Consider the following 18,130-nt stretch of genomic DNA (forward strand, 5'->3'; position numbering starts at 1 on the left):
AACATCAGTCGATATAGGCACATGAATCAAAGCTTGATCGAAAGGCAACTGGACTTAGTTGAAGATCTTGAAATGTCTTCCTTAACAAAGTCCAGTTTCCTTTGGATCAAGCGTTGCTCTACCATGAACCTGAATCTTTACCCCCACAGCACTGTGTTTAAGGTGTCGAGGATGTTACTTGCAAACACACACTGGTGCAGTGGAAATATCTGGTTTAAGATTAGTGACGTGTGTTTTGGACGAGTGGTTTTTAACTAGTACAGCCTCAGCACCCACCACCAACCAACCAACCAACCAACCAACCAACCAACCAACCAACCAACTCCTTCATAAAAGAATTGTGACCAAAGTTTCAGTTCATTTTCAACCAACCAGATTTATTTAATGAAAAGTTATACATACATTAGCGACCAACTGAAAGCAGCTCTGCGACCCCCTTTTGGGTCTTGATCCACCAGTTTAAAAACCACTGGTCTGGAGGTTACTGAGGTTATATATGACCTGGTCTCACACCTGACATTATTATTGGTCAATGTTGCAATTTTATAAAACACTATTTCTCTAAGACGCACCTACCATTATTTCTTGATTGATTTAGTCATTCTTTTAAATTACTGCATTTGTGGTTGTCAGATTGTTGTGTCACAAAACATATGAAATATTGGTTAAAAATCTTTCAGATTTGATTGTTTCCCAGCAAGTTCACGGTGTATGTAGTTCTTAAGAAAGGTAGTTAGTCTTTGAAATATAAACTATTTTTGTTGGAAAATCCCATTTTCTGTTTTCCCACTTCATCCAAGATGTTCCTCATTCCCCAGTTTTAGGTCCATTACTTTAATCATTTCATGTGCTTGCCCTGGTTCAGGTCATCAGTAAACACATAGTACAGTACCACTACTATGCTGAAGAACCCTGATTATATGAACCACTATTATGCTAGCGAGCCCTGGTTAAAGGGGAACAGCTTCTCCAATATCAATTGCTGGACTTCTTGAATCTTCAAAAAAATAAACAAATCCAGAACAGAAAGTACCTTGTTTCTTAAGTAAGAGAGTCTGTCATACATAATCTTTCATAGGAGATGAATAAACATCAAATTTATTGGAGGAACTCCATCGGTACATTGTGTCCAAACATGCTTGAGTCAATGTAAACATGTTAATTTGATCTTAATGTTGGACCTTGGGGCTGAAGTGATGGAGGAAGATTAATGAGAATAACAACATCCTGGCTGCTGCACTAATGTTCCTCTGAAGGTCCTTTTGTTTAAGGAGGGTCAGACAACAGAGTCAGTTTCAGTGTCAAGAAGAGCCATGCAGTGAGGACTGGCAGTGCTCTGGCTCACACAAGACAATTGTTCAGCTGCTTTTTAATACAAAGCTGTCTGTTTAGAGATGTTCACTTGGGAGAAGAATGAAATCAAACAACAGAGATTTGCATCTTGAACAAACCCTTAATCCTAAGAGTAAAGATACATTTTCCAGTGAGGGGAAGTCAATCCGAACATCAAACCGGGAGATTTACTGTGTTTACCAGGCAAGATAAAACACACACATACCAACACAAATACAGCACATTCAACATTTCCAGCATCAGTTCTGATGCAGCATCCTGCAACATGCTGCTGATGAGATGTGATGTCTCTGACCTCCACTGATTTACCTCTGCAGCCACTGTTAAGTCAGCACACCTAAAAATAGCCTCGAGCCTGTTAATTCTCTGCTTAGGACATGAGTAGGTCTTTATTGTGACATTTCAGAGAAGTAAAGCTCCAATGTTTTCTCTTTTTCCTCTCGACCATCTGTCATCAATGTTTCAATATGACGTGACATATCGAATGCAATGAACAGACCGCCGACACCAACAGTGTTGCTGTTGCTGTCACACACTAATAATATGAAACGTCTGTTAAATAAAGAAGCTAATTATAAGTGTGCTAAATGGGACTTAAAGGACTTTTCCATAAAAGGGCTCCATTAACAGAGCGATTTGGAATAACTCTTTTTTTGTTCCTCAAGTGCAACCATCCTTTTCTTTATTTTCTTCCAACCCATTTTGTAAATGTATTGATGAAACTAAATAAAGTTTTTGTTATTTATTTTACTCATGAATAGTCCATCTCTCGGTTTTCTAATGACTTTGTCTTCTTACGGCCATTTTTGTTATCACTGTATCTACATTTCCTTACCTCCTGTTTGTACTCGTATGTCTGTATGATTTTGTAACTTTTTCCTTTACATTTGTGTGAATTTAACTTTATGTGTCTTGTTAAAAAAGCACTAGTTATGAGAGAAACAAAGACTCGGCTCGAATTGACGTGTTCCTTAATGCACATAGCAAATAAATAAGTATATCTTTGGGAGCCATAATGTTGCAAGTCTTTGTTTGCATCATACCTAGTGATTTGTTTCGACTCAGCACCTAAATAAATGATGTGAGCTTGTTTGCTGACTTTTTCTTGTTAAGAGGCAGGTCATATTTATTTGGGATGGAAACATAAAGGTAAAAAAAACAGCTTTTAATTTATAAATTGTCGGCTAACAAGGTAAGAGACCTATGACGAAAAAATTGACTTTTGTTAAAAACAATGAATTCACAATATTGGCATCACAAAAGGCGGAAGTAATAACCTGTATATAAAGTGAGGAGAAGTATATGGCACTGTATAAATACGATGAATGTTGTTATCTCTGGTAACCGTCTGCATTAAAGATTAAGATAGGCCCGCAAACTTGCTAAAATGCCACAAAAAGTTTTAATAGATCACAACGTTTCGACTAGAGGTCTTCTTCAGGTGATCATTTTTTAACTCTCTGGATGAGAAAAAAAATTATATTTGCATCTCCTAATTTTGCTACAGTTTCTAAATTGTACAAATTAATTTACATTGAGAGGTTCACTTATCTAATTCCTGGAAGAAACACAAATGAGAATAGAGAACTTAATCCACCTAAACCCAAATTTGACCTTTAATTTGTCGAAGATTTAATCAAGATAAACAGTCAAGTTTTTATCGAAGTTTGACAAAACAACTCAAGCGAAGAAGCAATATCGTTCATTTAATAACTTAATAATATCAATGGTTTTATCAATCACGCAGTAAAATAAAACATTCCACTTACAAATATCTGATAAGAGGAAAGCCATTAATCACTTCACAAAGAATGTCTGATTCATTTTCTAAGGACTGGTTTTTAATTGAAATTTCACTCCTGTATTATAATACAGCACAGAGATACAGTATAGGCACCAGGAAACACTGGCTAGCTTGTAGGTTGAGCTATTGTCTCTCCAAAAACACAAATTCAAGATAACACATAAGCCTCCGTACACACACCCACATACGCTAACACAACACTTCCATAAAGTGGCAGAACATTGCACAAACCGAGGCGCACAGTCGCTCGGCTAATTAAATGTTCCATCAAACACGGACTGTATTGTACAGAATACATTATTACTAGAGAAATGCACCATTTAAATACACTGTATTTCTTCATACTACAGTCAAAGTCTCTTCTGGGTCACCTGGTTGTTTTTCTGAGCCCAGTGCTCTGTGTCAGTGCTCCCCCTTCACCACACACAGGTCTGCTGTAGACTCCTAACAGGGTGACCCATTTACCATCAGCATGGTCTCCATATCCAATACCTCCCTCTGCATCTCCTGCTTTCCTGAACACACACACACACACACACACTTTAACACATTGCTTCTCTGTCTCTCTCTCTTCCCTTTGCCAGCCCGCTCTCTCCTGCCCTGTTTCCAGCTGAGAAAAGTAAAAATAACTGCTCTCTAACAGCAAAGCTTAAAAGCCTTTATCGCCATGGTCTCAGTCTCTGGCTCTACATGTGAACATGACTCCCCTGCACTTGGAAACATGTAGCATTTCACTTTTTAATAACATAGTGTAACTGTAAGAACGTGCTAAACATAACCACACTTCTCTAAGTGGTATCACAATTAGGCCAAAACTGATCAAGCTTAAATTAATTAATTAGCCCAATTTCTCAACTTTCATATTTCACACTGGTTTCACTACTGTGCAAATGTCCTGGCGCTTTCTTGACACAACAAAGAAGTCATAATGAGAAACCAAAGGCTTCTGTGTCTTAATAACCTTAATAACCTCCGTAGAATTTGCATACAAATAAGCAAGTTGAGTAATTCATATTAAGAAAAACCAAAGATGTTTTGACACTTATTCTATCAACGGAAATGCTTCAGAGCACCTACAATGCTGATATGAGGAATTGGCAGTCACACACCAATCAAATAACCTTTTTCTATCCCCCTTTAAAAAAAAAACTCAGCTTGTTTCTTTTCTCCAAAAACAGCAGCCTGCACAGCAATAAGGTTTATTATGGAAACACCTGACAACAGCAGCAGCAAGGTGTTTAGCAGCACTTTCAATCAGCCAATACTAAAGTCTGGGTGTCAGAACTGGAATGGAAAAAGGAAGGAATAAGACCACAATACCTCTAAATTAAATATTTGTATATTAATTCTTCCTTCTTGCAAAATTGTAGCATTTAACTTTAACTGCTAAAGACCTTATTAGGAGAGAAAACACTTAGGCATAGCAGATAGACATGGGAAGAGTTGACAATTGAAATGAGACAATATATTTCACATTCACAGCGAGTTGCTGCCATTTCAACACGTTGCATGATGAAGACTGCAGCTTTCTGTCTGTACGTCTATGTTCTGCCTACCATGTTATATCGTTCACAGCGCTCCATAATGCAAGCGTTTGCATATTTCGAATCTCACTCAATGTATATAATTCATGGCTCGTTTGAATTCTTCATGAAGCTATAGCGCTGACAGAAATTCTTGGACAAGGGACAAATGTGGAGCCTCGAAGTAAACATGCATAAATTATATTTATAGGAGAAAAAAGGACCACAGAGCAAACAGCAAGAGCCCCAGAACTCCTTAATGAAAACACGTTTAAATTCAAACTAAAAGGGGTTTCACTGAAGTTAGGTTTGAATTCCCTTTCATCTGCTACACTAGAAGGCTTTGACTTGTTGCTATTGAGCTCAGGATTTTTTCAATTTACAAAACCAAAAAAAACGTGAAAAGAAAAACGTGTCCAAAAGTGAAAAGATTTGTCTTTCTCTTGCTTCATGTTAATTTTCCCTGAGAAACAACACTTTCAGCCACATTAAACATTAAAATAATCTCTTCCCATCTCTTATGCTCTCCTCCTCTTGATGAATCTGCTGTGACTGTCACTCGCCCGCAGCCGTCCCCCCTCTCCCACTCTACATGTGAAGTTTGGTGTTTTTCCCTATTAAATCAGGATCATAGAGGTGCTGACAGAGGGACTGATACAAACTCGCCTAAAAATATACACACAGTCAAAGCAGAGCATGTTGCTGTATCGACAATGCTGAATCTACAGAACATTTCGGTTAGCTCCCTAAGTGGCTGATTAATTTATCGAAGAGTGAGAGTATATTTTCACAAACCAACAATTTGAAGTTTAAAAAATAGAAAAAATGTAAGGGCTAAAGTACAGGGAGCAGGTCATATGGAAATAAACCCTAAAAGGATTCTGCATGACTAAGACATTAAAGTTTGGGGAGCTCTGACTCACTTGCTATAGATTATCCTGTAAGTTTAATTCTTTGTTTTAACAGGGACATTGCACAGCCTATATTGGCTGTACCAGAGTTAGCTATAAGCTAATTTACATCTGTAGTTCCTAGAACAATTAGAAGATTAAACTTAACTTGTGATGATCTTGTTTTTAACTTGGTGAAAGCAACACACACCCTGCAGAGCTGAGACATGGTAAATGGGACATCACATACAGATGACCTATTTAGGTTTTCTACCCCATATCTCGCTGTGAGTTGACATCGCCTTTTTGTTCCCTTTACTTCAATTCTGTGTTCTTCAATTTTCTCCATTTCGATTGACAATCCATTCCTGATCGTCTTCCAGCTGATCATATGATCATCAGCACAACATGCGGATGAATTTGACCAAAATTTGTGATTAAAATAAGTGAAGAGAGTCAGTGGTGACTGTGAAAATGTGACACAGAAAGTCACCTTTAATTATGACTGTGAGCTTGAGTAGCAGCGAGTGTTTCTGTGAGTAGTTTGATTCACATATATTTAACTCTTCATCAGAACCTGCCTGCGGCTTACCAGGGGAAAAAAAACGTGTCTGTGTGCATTTAGACACAAAGACCAAACATTTGTTTAACCTTTCTCATGATATCCTTATGTTGTAAGCATTGTGTTCATTGTGGCCTCATGTTCTCTGTTGTTGGTGGAGCAGGTCGTGAAGTCCATAAACAATTTAATTCACTTTTGTCTAAGAACTCAAAAGGTTTGGTTGAATAAATATAATCTTCAATCACAACTGGGGTTCTTTAAATTTACATGTAAATTACGTCATACCAAATCCCTAAATCACTTCAACTCTAGGTGTTACTGTTGATGGGTCACCTCTACAATAACTGCTTCATTCATTAAGATTAAACTTCACTTTACTAATGAGGCCTTCAATCCAGTTACTAATAATAGTTTCAGCAATCTGCCATTAACCCCATTAATCAGTTTGTTGTTCCCTCCATAAGAATGTGGATTGACCTTATGTTGTTTAAAAGAGAATCCATCCATTCGGTCAAATAGCTTTACTTTCGTATATTTTTAAATTTCTTCTTTTGGAAAATGTCTTTTAAAGCCACTTTCATTGCAAAAATATGAATGAACATGATTGAAAAAAACCAAAGATACTAAACAACCTAGTCAGGAAAAAATATAAATGAAGGTATAAATTGGAGAAGATAAATCCTATGTTTCACTGAAAAGCGTTATTTCAAAGGCTCCTATGTGAATGTCATATTTGCCAAAAATCAACCCATCTATTTCTTACTCACAGGGAAGTAAATGATTATCAAGCATGAACGGTTAAGGGCTCTGTATTGTTGATAAGTCAGTTTGAGCATGTATTGTACCAAGGTCCAGAATTTATTGAGATTACTTGCTATTTTCATTGTAGTAATTGTGTTAATGTTTATCAGACAAAATTTAGAGTTTACTAAACTTAACCTTAAATACTGAAAAAACACCTCTTCATTGTTTTCTTATTACAATGTTAACATTCATTAGCAGAACACACATTTGCTCAGTTCAGTACACTGTATGTTAGTTGCAATGTCTTTGAGCTTGATTTGAATTTGTTATTTAAAAAATTTAATTAAATGTGCTGAGAAGTGTATTAACTCCGTTAAGCATTGTTCTCAAGTAAAAATAAAAATCACAAGAACCTGCACACTCTGCCTCCCTGTTAGCAAGCTAGGCTAATCTTGTTTTCTTAGCAACAGGAAAACTGAGAAACACTAGCAGGCTGTAATATAACTCGTATCTATGACAAGAAAACATTTCAGATGCAAGCCTGTGCAAGACTTTCTTTCAGAAGGTATAAACTGCAGGTTAAAGTAGGTGTGTTTGTCTTCTTGGTATAATACAGTCGTTAATTAAACGTTAGCTTGATACTCAAGTCACACTTTGGAGTAAGCACAAAACATCAGTTCTTAGATGTTCCATCCGCTGGCCTTCATGTTTGGGTTCCAAATAATTTTAAAGAATAAAGTATTTGGTTTGCCTACACTATTTTCTTTTTAACGTAACAGCTGTAATTTGACATGACCAGTATGACTAATGGCAAATGTAAGCTAATGTTACTTGCCTTGCTTAATGTTAAGCATGCCTTGCATTGCTGGTATGTGCTTGTTACTGACTTTGACACTTCTATGTGCATTATAGTGGCACACATTTAACTTTTTTGCATTAAAAGTCCCCTCCCACATGTTTATTCTCACCAAAATGGTCATTGATTAGCCCAAGTAAACCGGTCTAGTCTGGAAGTTGAGAATTTTCTAATCATGAAACAAACACATTTAGAGATAATGTAATACCCTTTTCTGTTCTTTTAATTCACAAAGCAGCTCCACACTGCAGCGAGTAGAGGAAAATACATCAGCCAAACATGAGCTGGGAACCATGCAGTCACGTATGGTAGGAACTGCTGGATGAGTCACACCAGCAGGATCCGCTCCCATGCATACCAAGAACATTAATGACATAAATTTAAATACTTTTTTTTCCCAAGAGCCACCGTTGGAAACCACATTATACATCAGTCTTTCTCAGGAAACATTTTGATTAATGCATAGAATGAGACATAGATAAACAATGTGTGAGGGTAGGTGGGTACCACAAGACTTAAGTTAATGGGTTTGTAAAAAAACAAGATGATTGTGACATCAGGGACTGTAGACAGCGAGTGTATCACAGCTTGTGAAATGTTCAATGTTGATGACATGCTATAATTTAAAATATGCTACCTACAGTGAAGAAAGATTTAAAACTGTTGGAGTGATAATATTTTAGACAGATGTTTGTATGTTTCTAGAAGGTTTCTATTGTATGTTCTGAAGTATTCTGAAATTTCCCTTTAAAGCAGAAAACAGAAATATCTGGCACGTCCTTCACTGAGAGCGGCAGGTCATAAATATATGTTATTAACTTTTCTTCTGATTACTTCTTCAATTCAGGGTTTAGTTAGTTTGTAATCATGAAGTATAGAGACATCCCCATGACAATCTTGTAAAGCACAAACAAATAACCTTAAATCTTTTCTTGATTCTTCCTAGTCAAAAACAAGAAAACAAAACAAAAACTAGTAAAATGTAAAAAAAATAACTGAAGTTTTTAATTCATTTTCACAATATCACAGATCAATCGACTGATCGATTGTTGCAACTCCAGCTACATTGTCTTCATATTTAAATTGTCTACATATCTTCATTGTCTTATTTTGGAATCTTAAAAACACTGACATAAAAAACATGATTCTATTGAATGGCAAATAAAAACTATTTCAAGGACATTGCATGTGTCTCCGAATTTTCACATGATCTTGTTTTGATCTACGCTGTCCAATAAGAACATGTCAGCGTGATGGTTACAGTAAGAAGCACCCTGTTAGTGTTGTGAAACAGTCGTAGTTAAGCTAGGTTTAGTAAAAGGATCATGGTTTGGAGTCATTTAGTGTGGGTAAGGTTTCATATGGAAGTTACATCACTTCATTTAAGTGAACTAAGTCAAAACTCCAGTGAGGAACTTTTGGTTTGTGGAAATTTCAGCGCCCCCTGTGGACACAGCAGAACCTTCAATGTCTCTGTTGCTTTTGTCCTGTATATGTGTGAGCTGAGAATAAATCTCACCCCGCTTGATTTGAACAGTCAGATAAATCACTTATTGAGATTCCTTGCCATGTAAAAAGGAAAAAACTGTTTTGGCAGTATGCAGTTAATCATCTTGTCTGACACCTACCCCGTGGCAGTTATTTCTGATGTTTAAAAATCTTTATGCTTATTCTTGTTTGCTTTTGTAGGTCATATAGTTGCATCTATTTTATTTTCAGCCTGTTTCATAACCGGCTAAAACTCCTCACAGGAGCTTTAAATAAAATAAATACATTTACTTATAAAGGCAATTTGTGTATGTTTGACCTAAAGTTTTGTTTGGAATCTTGTTTGGTTCTCCTGGTTCAAAGTACCGCGTTTGTTTGACCCATCAATCCACCACAAACTCCTACGTGATATATTTTTCCTTTCTACAGTCACACTTAAAATAACAAAAGTATAAGATCAGTTAAGGAGCAAATGTCATGAAAAAGACATTGTAATAACACACAGAATGACTTCAGACATTACTCAAATACCATTAGGTGAGACCTGACTTAGACTTTACATCACGTTAATGTAAAACCAGGATTCTCCTACAAACGACAGACAGAAGAGGCGTTGTCTTACCTTATGCCTGCACTTAAGCACCACTCCATACGCTCCTGGCCAGAGAAACAGAGGGAAAGACACACAAAGATCAATAACAGCGAGGCTGAGACGTGTGTTAAGTTTCGACATCTTAATTATGTTTTGACCTCCTAAACCTCGAACAAACATGTTCATAGAAAACAAGAGCAGTAGGTGAGAAGAACCAGAGGAACAGCTAATAGGTGAGGCAGAGACATGTGTACTCTCCCACACACTCAACAAACAGTTTAAGTCTAAACCTTTGACAACTCACACCACAATCACACATTAGCATACACACGCAGAGTCCCTGTAGGTTTCTTTCTTTGCTAAGCACATCGTGTTCTTGGTTCATCTATATTTAATAAGTCATGACTTGAATTGACTGAAGATTAAAACTGTTCTATAATGAAAAAGGAAACTCTTTGAAGACACTGTATGCAGTGTCGTCAAAGTGTTTCCTCTTTATTCCACCAATATTTCTTTAATCTTCTTAGATTATTTAAAAAAAAAAAAAAATTAAAGCTCTAAAAAAGGAAACACAGCCATGCGTCCTTCTGTGTAGAGCTCTTAAATCTTCTCGCATGGGTCCTAAAAATGTTGGTTGGGACATTTTGAAATGTACAAGTTCTTAAAACTTCAATGACAAGAAATTACCACCAGCAGGAAATTTGATGAACAGACTTCAGAGGGGAACAAATGTTTTTTTTTCCAAAGACATTGTTAGGTGTTTCAATCTGTACTCTTTTATGGATTCTGGACTTCAGCATCAATCTAAGGTATTCCTCGTGTTTCTGGAAACACTGGTGCAAATGTCTCTTTGTATTTTAATCACTGACAAACTGTGAAATGTAGTGATGATATCCCTTTGTTAATGTCCTGTATTTATATGTCTTGTGCTTTTTTATAACGATATGGACCTATGGGTCTAAAATAAATGATAAAGTAAAGTAAGTAAAGTAATACAGTAGTTTGTTCTGAAGTGAAACGTTTATGTGTTGCATGTAGAGTCATTCACTAGCTTAAAATACAGAATTTCTTTATAAATAATAAAGTTTTGAAGGTTTTAGCTAACAGTGATGACGTATATTTCCAGCAGAGTTCAATGATGCAGTTGATTGCACAAGATTTATCTGAAAGGTGCTTAGCAATAACAAATAGTGTCTTTAAGTTAATGAACACTGCACTATCCCAAGTGCAGTAAACATCCTTAATCTTACAACATGACTGATGAGATCTGAACCATGATACAAACTGTTTTTGTGTAAACCAATCTTGTATGTTGTCTGTGTTATTGACTGCCTAAATGTTTTTATACTTTTTGACATATCTGGAGAGCCGAAGGCCAATTTCCTCCTCTAGTGGACAATAAAGATTTATTCTATTCTAACAACCAAGTCAAACGCTGTTGCTGGTGCTTTAAATCATCCGTCATTTAATCACATTTCTTTTCATATTTGGCTTTCTGACATCAAGACGAGCTCTGATGTAGATCACAGTTAGGGAGTATTATCAACAGTACAATACACTCTGTCTTCTCACATTAGAATAAATCCACGATGGCATGTCAGCCCAACGCACGGAAATCAGCCACAAATGATGCAGCCGACTGAAAGAGGTAAATGTTGCATGGTTTGATGTGTGAAGGAGCTGTGTGTGTGTGTGTGTGTGTGTGTGTGTGTGTGTGTGTGTGTGTGTGTGTGTGTGTGTGTCGGACTTATTTGAAGCTTAAAATGTTGTCCTCATTTATCAAATTTTCTAGCCAGCCATCACTGTCACTAGTGCAAGAGTTGACCAATGTTTTATTCTTAAGTGAAACACACACACTTAGATATCAAAAAGTTGTCTGTGACAACATTGGAAGAAGTCAAATCAAATGCTATTGCTATCAAATAAGAAAAGGAATAGCTTGATGTTTGGTTATCTTCATAATTTTACTTAAACAAGTCTTTAAAACTAAGGTGTCGTTTATGTTATATTTGTCCCTGCCTACCAAAACAACCAGACTGATAGTACACCTTCAGAGGATACATTTTCTAACCTGCCACTGTAATAGTTACTTTGATTGGAGTATTTGGATCATAGAGAGGTCCTGATTTAAACTGAGCTTTAAACTAAGCCTGTTTTTAGGTTGACTGAAAGTTAGGCTGAGACAGCAGCATGGCCACTGACAGAGCCCCCTGACATAAAAGATGGCTGACTTCACTCAGGCTTCGTCCATTAATATTTACCATCTAAGGTAGAATGAGGTGCTCATGTGGGAAATCAATCATTGTATAAATTTCCTCAACACAAATGTAAAAAGTACTACAAAATCTAACTCATCCCATTGTCCAGAGTTTATTTTTTTAACACATCTAATGTTTGATTTCACTTATCTATTCTGGTTGTTAATGCTGAGCTGTTTTTTGTAAGCCTGGTTTAGTTTCAGCCTAACTCAACACAAAAGAATACCGTTCTACCAGTTCTGCTTTTTGAGCTGCAGAAAAGCTGGTAACGTGAGAAAAGCAAACATTCAGGGGTTTTTTTTCCGTTAAAGGTAACTTAGCCATGCTTAGCAAAAAAATGTCTGAAGAGAAGAAACTAAAAATAAATAAGGAATTGAAAGAAATATGTATTTTATATCCGAGAAACTCAGCAAAATGGTGACTCTGACATGAACTTAGTGCTCTGTGAAGACATACCATGTTGAGAAAGCAGAGAAAAGAAGAGGATGTTTTGAGTTAGCATTACATGGGAGCTCATTGGTGAAATGAAGGCTACTTACTAGAGTATAATAAAATAATAATTATGAAGCAGGTGAATAAAGGAATAAACAAACCAGTTTTAGATAAAGACTGCTTCTGTCTGCAGCTGAGGTAATTAAAGGACATGGTCACTACTTGAGAAAACATGGTAAAATAAAGCTGGAGTTTTTCTCTGAAAGGACAGCGTGACGGGTGTACATGCTTCCTTTTAAGAATGTCTCCAACCTGTAAGGCTCACTAACTTCTTTGAAATAACTCTGCAATGTGTCAGAAATGTTAAGGGATATTTATAAGTTAGTGATATAATCTGACCAATGTTCAGGTTTTAGCTTTACCATGTAAACTGTTTCTTTGGCTCCCAAATCCGCACAAAGAAACATGGTGGATATAAACTCATAAGGTTAACAATTGTACGTACACACGTTTTCCAAAAATGAATAATCTGCTGTGTTAAACCACCCACCTTCTCCCACAATGCCAAGGACTTCAAACTTATTCATCACATCACCGAGGGCGAGGGCTCCTCCTGCAGGTGAAATGAGCTGCTCTGGTTTTTAGCGAGGAGACTCCTGCTTTGACCAGCGTCTGAGGGAGTGAACTGTCGAGTCCAGGAGAAATGTGGTATTCATGTGAACACACCCCATTTTTACTTCGGCTTCTCTCTCCCTCACTCCGCAGATCTCCTCCAACCTTTAAATGTCAGTCTTTTATTTATGGATCGAGTTGTTCCAGTCGTGTCTGAATCCTCTTTATTACATGTCTTGAGGTTGTTTGTCTTGTACTTCTATCCAAACAAAGTCGTACCTGCATGACCAGAGACGAAGAAGAGAAAACAAGGTGTTAGAACATGCAGTCAAAGGGTCACTCCAAGGTCCAAGTTCCCATCATTCCCTGCATGCTGGAAGTACTCCTGGCACAGATGGCGGCTAACTAGGACATGTAGATGTAAAGAAAAGGCAGCACTTCCTTGAGGATACGTTTAAATTATGTATGACTTATACATGACTTCCACACTCTCCTCCTTTCCCATCTATTCCTGTCAGCCACACACTCAACCTGGAGGAAGCTGCACAGGTGACAGTCCAGACTGAATGTATAATAGCTGGCAGCACATCAGTATTAAACCATTCCTGCTTTGCAATGGTTTAACTAAGTGGTTTGACCACCTCTTTGGTTCAGACTGAAACATCTCAACTATAGATTGATGTTTTGTCATGACACTGTACAGATGATGGTGGTCCCTACAGGACAAAACCTACTTGTGGTGATACTCAGACAAATCCTGTAGCGGCACAATGTGACATTTTTGTTTTTCAGTGAAATATCTTGACAACTTGGATGGATAGCTGAATATGTGGTGCAGAAATTTATGGGCCAAAAAGCACCTTTGACTTCTCCCGGTCAAAGCTTTGATTATTCCTTTAAAGAATTGCAAAGTCAGCTCAATATACTGGCATAATTCTTGGCATCAGTATTCATGGTTCTGAGATTATGTCATCTATTTCTTTGACTCTTAGTCTTGTGAAGCCACCAAGTTTACTTTTATGTCTCAAAAACTAATGAATGAATACACATGACAATAACAAACATACCTTCATGTTTATCCACTTGATGAATAATAAAAGTGATTTATTACTTTAGCATATTCCTAAAATGTCTGAAAACCAGTGACTTCTTTGCAGCCTTCAGTTGTACTTTTCGGCAAATTAGCACATTTAATAATGTTAATATAGACTAAACTAAGACTGTGAACTAAGTAAACATGGCACTCTCTTAACATGAGCATATAAGCCACTGATTTTAGCATTAAGCTCACATTGCACAGCTACAAGAATAGCAAAACGTATTGGATGGATGGCCATGAAATTTGGTCAGATCCATGTCTACATCAGGATGTAATTGTAATTGTAATTACTCTGGTGAACCTGACTTTAATACATTGCCAGCATCTGTAAAAATAAAAGGGTTTTAAATAAAGTAAATATACTGAGTAACCGTAGCTAAAATTATTATTCTTCCCCCAACTTTATAATTACCCAAAGCCCTCTTTTGCAACCACTTCAAAATGTTGAAATAATTTCAATTGTGTGCTGATTTTCTACATTCTCTCAGTTCAGAGTCTTTAACTGGATTTAAGGAACCCATTCTTTGCTTTTCCCACATTTTCAAAAAAAGCAAATTTTATATTTACTCAATAATAAAGTATTTTGTTCTAGAAAAAAACAACAATCATATCTAATGGCTCAGATCTCCTCCTGTCACTCGTCCAAAAAACCGACCACGATTATTAAATGCCTCTTTTGTAACGTGAACGTGATTGGAGTGAAACAATTAAAGCTTCTTACAGTACCAGTCCAACTTCGTTTGTATCACACTTGATTTATTCAGCAGAGCAAAAACACTTTAATGTTGATTTGGCTCATGTGCCTGTGTGGGCGTTTTCTTATGCAGTATACACTCCGCACAGCATAGTCCTTCCAGAGGAAGTGATAAGGTGGATGTTGAGGCCATCCATGGCTAGTCATTTAAGAATATGGTGCTGCTCTGGGAAGTGCTAACCTCTGTACCATATATTTTCTCTATAAGACACTTTAAGCCTGCAACTGGAGGCACCTAGGATGCATTTTAGTGTGTACTTAATGAACAAATGTTCCTTAAAAATGGACACAGCACAGGGTGGGTTAATTGATAAGCTGCTGCTTCTCCTTGCAGCCATCAGGCAGACAGCTGGTAAATGGAAACAAGGTGGACACATCACCAAGAAAGTGCTGAAAATATTGACAGAGCAGAAAGAAGCATCAATCCGCCTAACGCCTGTTGGTGTCTGCACGTTAAAAAAAAAAAAAAAAGGAACACCGTGATGAGTGAGTTTAGGAGTGTGAATTTAATGGGTAGCTGCGTGCGTCCGCGTGCACGAGACTAGTGTGTGTGTGCGTGTGTTTATGAGGTGTGAGAGAGAGAGGGAGAGAGAGAGAGAGAAGGGGAATAGTAATGCTGCTCTCTCTGCATCGAAACTGCGTCTCTCTCATCGCTGCGTTGCAAGAGCGCAACACCATTCCTTCGCTGTCCACGCGTTTCTCAGCCTACACAGCAACCAGTGCATACATTACAACGTAGTTCACGTACTATGTTCACGACAGTGTTGCACAACAAGATCCACAAATAGCGCTAACCTGTAACATCATAATTAGGCGTAATTAACGCATTTGATAGCACATACAAAGGATAAGAGAATAATTCATTGAATTGCACTGTCTTCATTGCAGCCTTCCTACCATTTAAACAATGAAGATCCTTTTACCTGCAGATGTGATGTGTCGCCTCAAGCTCAATATGTGAAGCGCAGAGCATCATGTCCATGAAGATGGTGATGTGGGAAGACGAAGAAACATCATGTGGAGCGGCAGGACGAGGGGGGGGGGGAAGAAGCTCAGGCCTGTGTGTCGTGACTCGATCAGATTTCCTCCTCATTCAATCTGCCGACGGGGATGAGACCGAATCCGCAGGCATAACGCCGATGACGGGGTATCCATGAACCGTCAACAGTTCTTCTGAGGCTCCGTGTTCATAGCCTCAGCATCAGCTGGTTATAGCAGCAAAATCGTCATCCCTCTGAGCGACGCTGCGCACAGCCAATAGGAACACTGACGTCTCTGCGCGTCCCAGCAGTGATTTTTACATCCAGTAAGAGCTGTGATTGAACAAAACTTTTTTTCATTTAAACGGAAAAACAGATCATTATTTATTTAATATTAAATATGCCCGAAAATAATCACCCTCCTCCAATAATAAACAGACTTCCCAGTGTCAGATGACACATCCTGCTGTTGCTGCTGCTTCCCTCCTTTGGTCAGTTCATGTTGTGTCACTGATTAAAAAACCTTCCTGCAGCTCGTCTCCACCCTCTCCCACCTTCACCTCCCCTTCATAACTGCACTAATTGGCCAAATCAGTGTGAATTCATAGACACTCGGTCTGTTTCTTAACTGAGCAGGTGTTGTAAAATATGTTGTACAGTATAGGCTGCAGCCACAGGGTTTTCAGGACACCATGTGTTCTTTGTTTGACCTGAAAGTCATTACAATAATCATGTTTTAGGCAGATAAGGCCTGCTTCACTTGTTTGTCTGACCTGCCTGACCTACAGCCAGTGGTGGAGGGTCATTTCTAATACCACAAATCAATACCCCATTACAAGTATGCTTAAGGTCTTGAGTCAATGTAACCAATAGGTGCTACAGAACTGTGACTGAGGGAGCTTTGGAGGCTTGGGGCTACATTTAAAGAAAAGGCACACAGTCATCATTGTCATCACTACCTATAACAGAGACTGCATTATGCTGAATGAATAACTGATATGAACACAAGTTGCACAACTAACTCAAGAGCCTACAGGCTTAAGAATTGATCAGAGTCAATATGTGCACACAAGTATTTAACACCAACTCCAAATATTCACGATCAAATTAAAGAAAGCAACAAAATTCACTTATGAGCCTCAGGACAGTCGACATAGTGCTGGACTTAATGTAAAAGAAGATTCATGACTGCTGCTCTGGAGGTAGCACTAGTAGCTGCTTGCAGGTTTCTTTCACTTCATGACTTAACTTACAGTATAAATGCAGCTCCTTCAGACAGTGCTCTTCTTCTCTATTGTCATTATCCTCAATGTGTGTCAATGTAAAATCTCCACTGTGTTCGCGTCCTCAGAACCAGAATCTCTGATTGACAACAAACTCAGAAGTAATGTGGTCCTTAAACAAGAATAATAATTAGCATGAACTTGCTGTAGGCTATTTCACCGAATGATACGACACTTGTTGGAACTCCTTACTAGAAACAATAGCTAGAAACTACAAAAGTCTGTGTTTTTGGATGTCCAACACATTTATTCAGACTCACAGCAACATCTGACCCACCAATCAAATCAGCAGGTCAGCAGCATCACCGACGTCACTTTATCTTATAATTACAAGCCTACATTAAAAATATGATTAGGCTATAAGTCATATCACAAGTCATTATCACAAGTTGCAAATATAATGGCACAGTGAAGCCTTAATAATCACTCATGTGAGGTATGACTCTCAGGTTTGGAGTGACATTTGATTTTGTTAGAGCCTATTTTATATTTAACATTTAGTCACACTCATTGACCAAAGAAAGGTTCACCTGACATGTCATACCACATTTTGAAGTAATTTTTGGAGGCTATGTGGGGATTTACATGTGGCAGTTTGAATAGTGTTTGTAACCTGTGGGTTTCTTAATTTTAAGCTTCATATGGGATCTTTTCAAAAGTTGTATTTCATCCCTTTCACTTCTTATCTGTTTGAACAGAGAAACTTAACTTGATTATTTCTGACATTCTGCTTTATTTACTACCCTACGTGTTAAAAGCCCACACTGCCCCACTTTCTCCTCTACATTACACTCTGGTGATAGATTATTTAGCCTATTTATTTATTTATTTTGTAAGTGTTTTGAATAAAGAAATTATGAGTTGATTAACTCAGAACATAAAATGAATGAATAAGCAAAA

General features: G+C 37.6%; 1 protein-coding gene across 6 annotated transcripts in view; it reads right to left on the reverse strand.

Annotated features, from left to right (window-relative positions):
* Nucleotides 1-16,193, reverse strand: part of cdkl5 (cyclin dependent kinase like 5) — a 36,614-nt gene extending 20,421 nt beyond the window's left edge. For 4 of the 6 annotated variants that reach the window (XM_065952813.1, XM_020637934.2, XM_065952814.1 and 1 more), the window contains exons 1-3: nt 15,891-16,193; nt 13,053-13,393; nt 9,843-9,877 (exon numbers count right to left, since the gene is read on the reverse strand). In XM_065952813.1, the coding sequence (XP_065808885.1) occupies nt 9,843-9,877; nt 13,053-13,089 (72 nt within the window). In that variant the 5' untranslated portion in view covers nt 13,090-13,393; nt 15,891-16,193. The remainder of the gene's footprint in view (nt 1-9,842; nt 9,878-13,052; nt 13,394-15,890) is intronic. The other 2 variants (XM_020637936.2, XM_020637933.2) reach the window with 1 other exon arrangement.
* Nucleotides 16,194-18,130: the final 1,937 nt, after the last annotated feature.

This window comes from Labrus bergylta, chromosome 3 (assembly GCF_963930695.1).
Source record: "Labrus bergylta chromosome 3, fLabBer1.1, whole genome shotgun sequence".
NCBI classification, from domain to species: domain Eukaryota; kingdom Metazoa; phylum Chordata; class Actinopteri; order Labriformes; family Labridae; genus Labrus; species Labrus bergylta.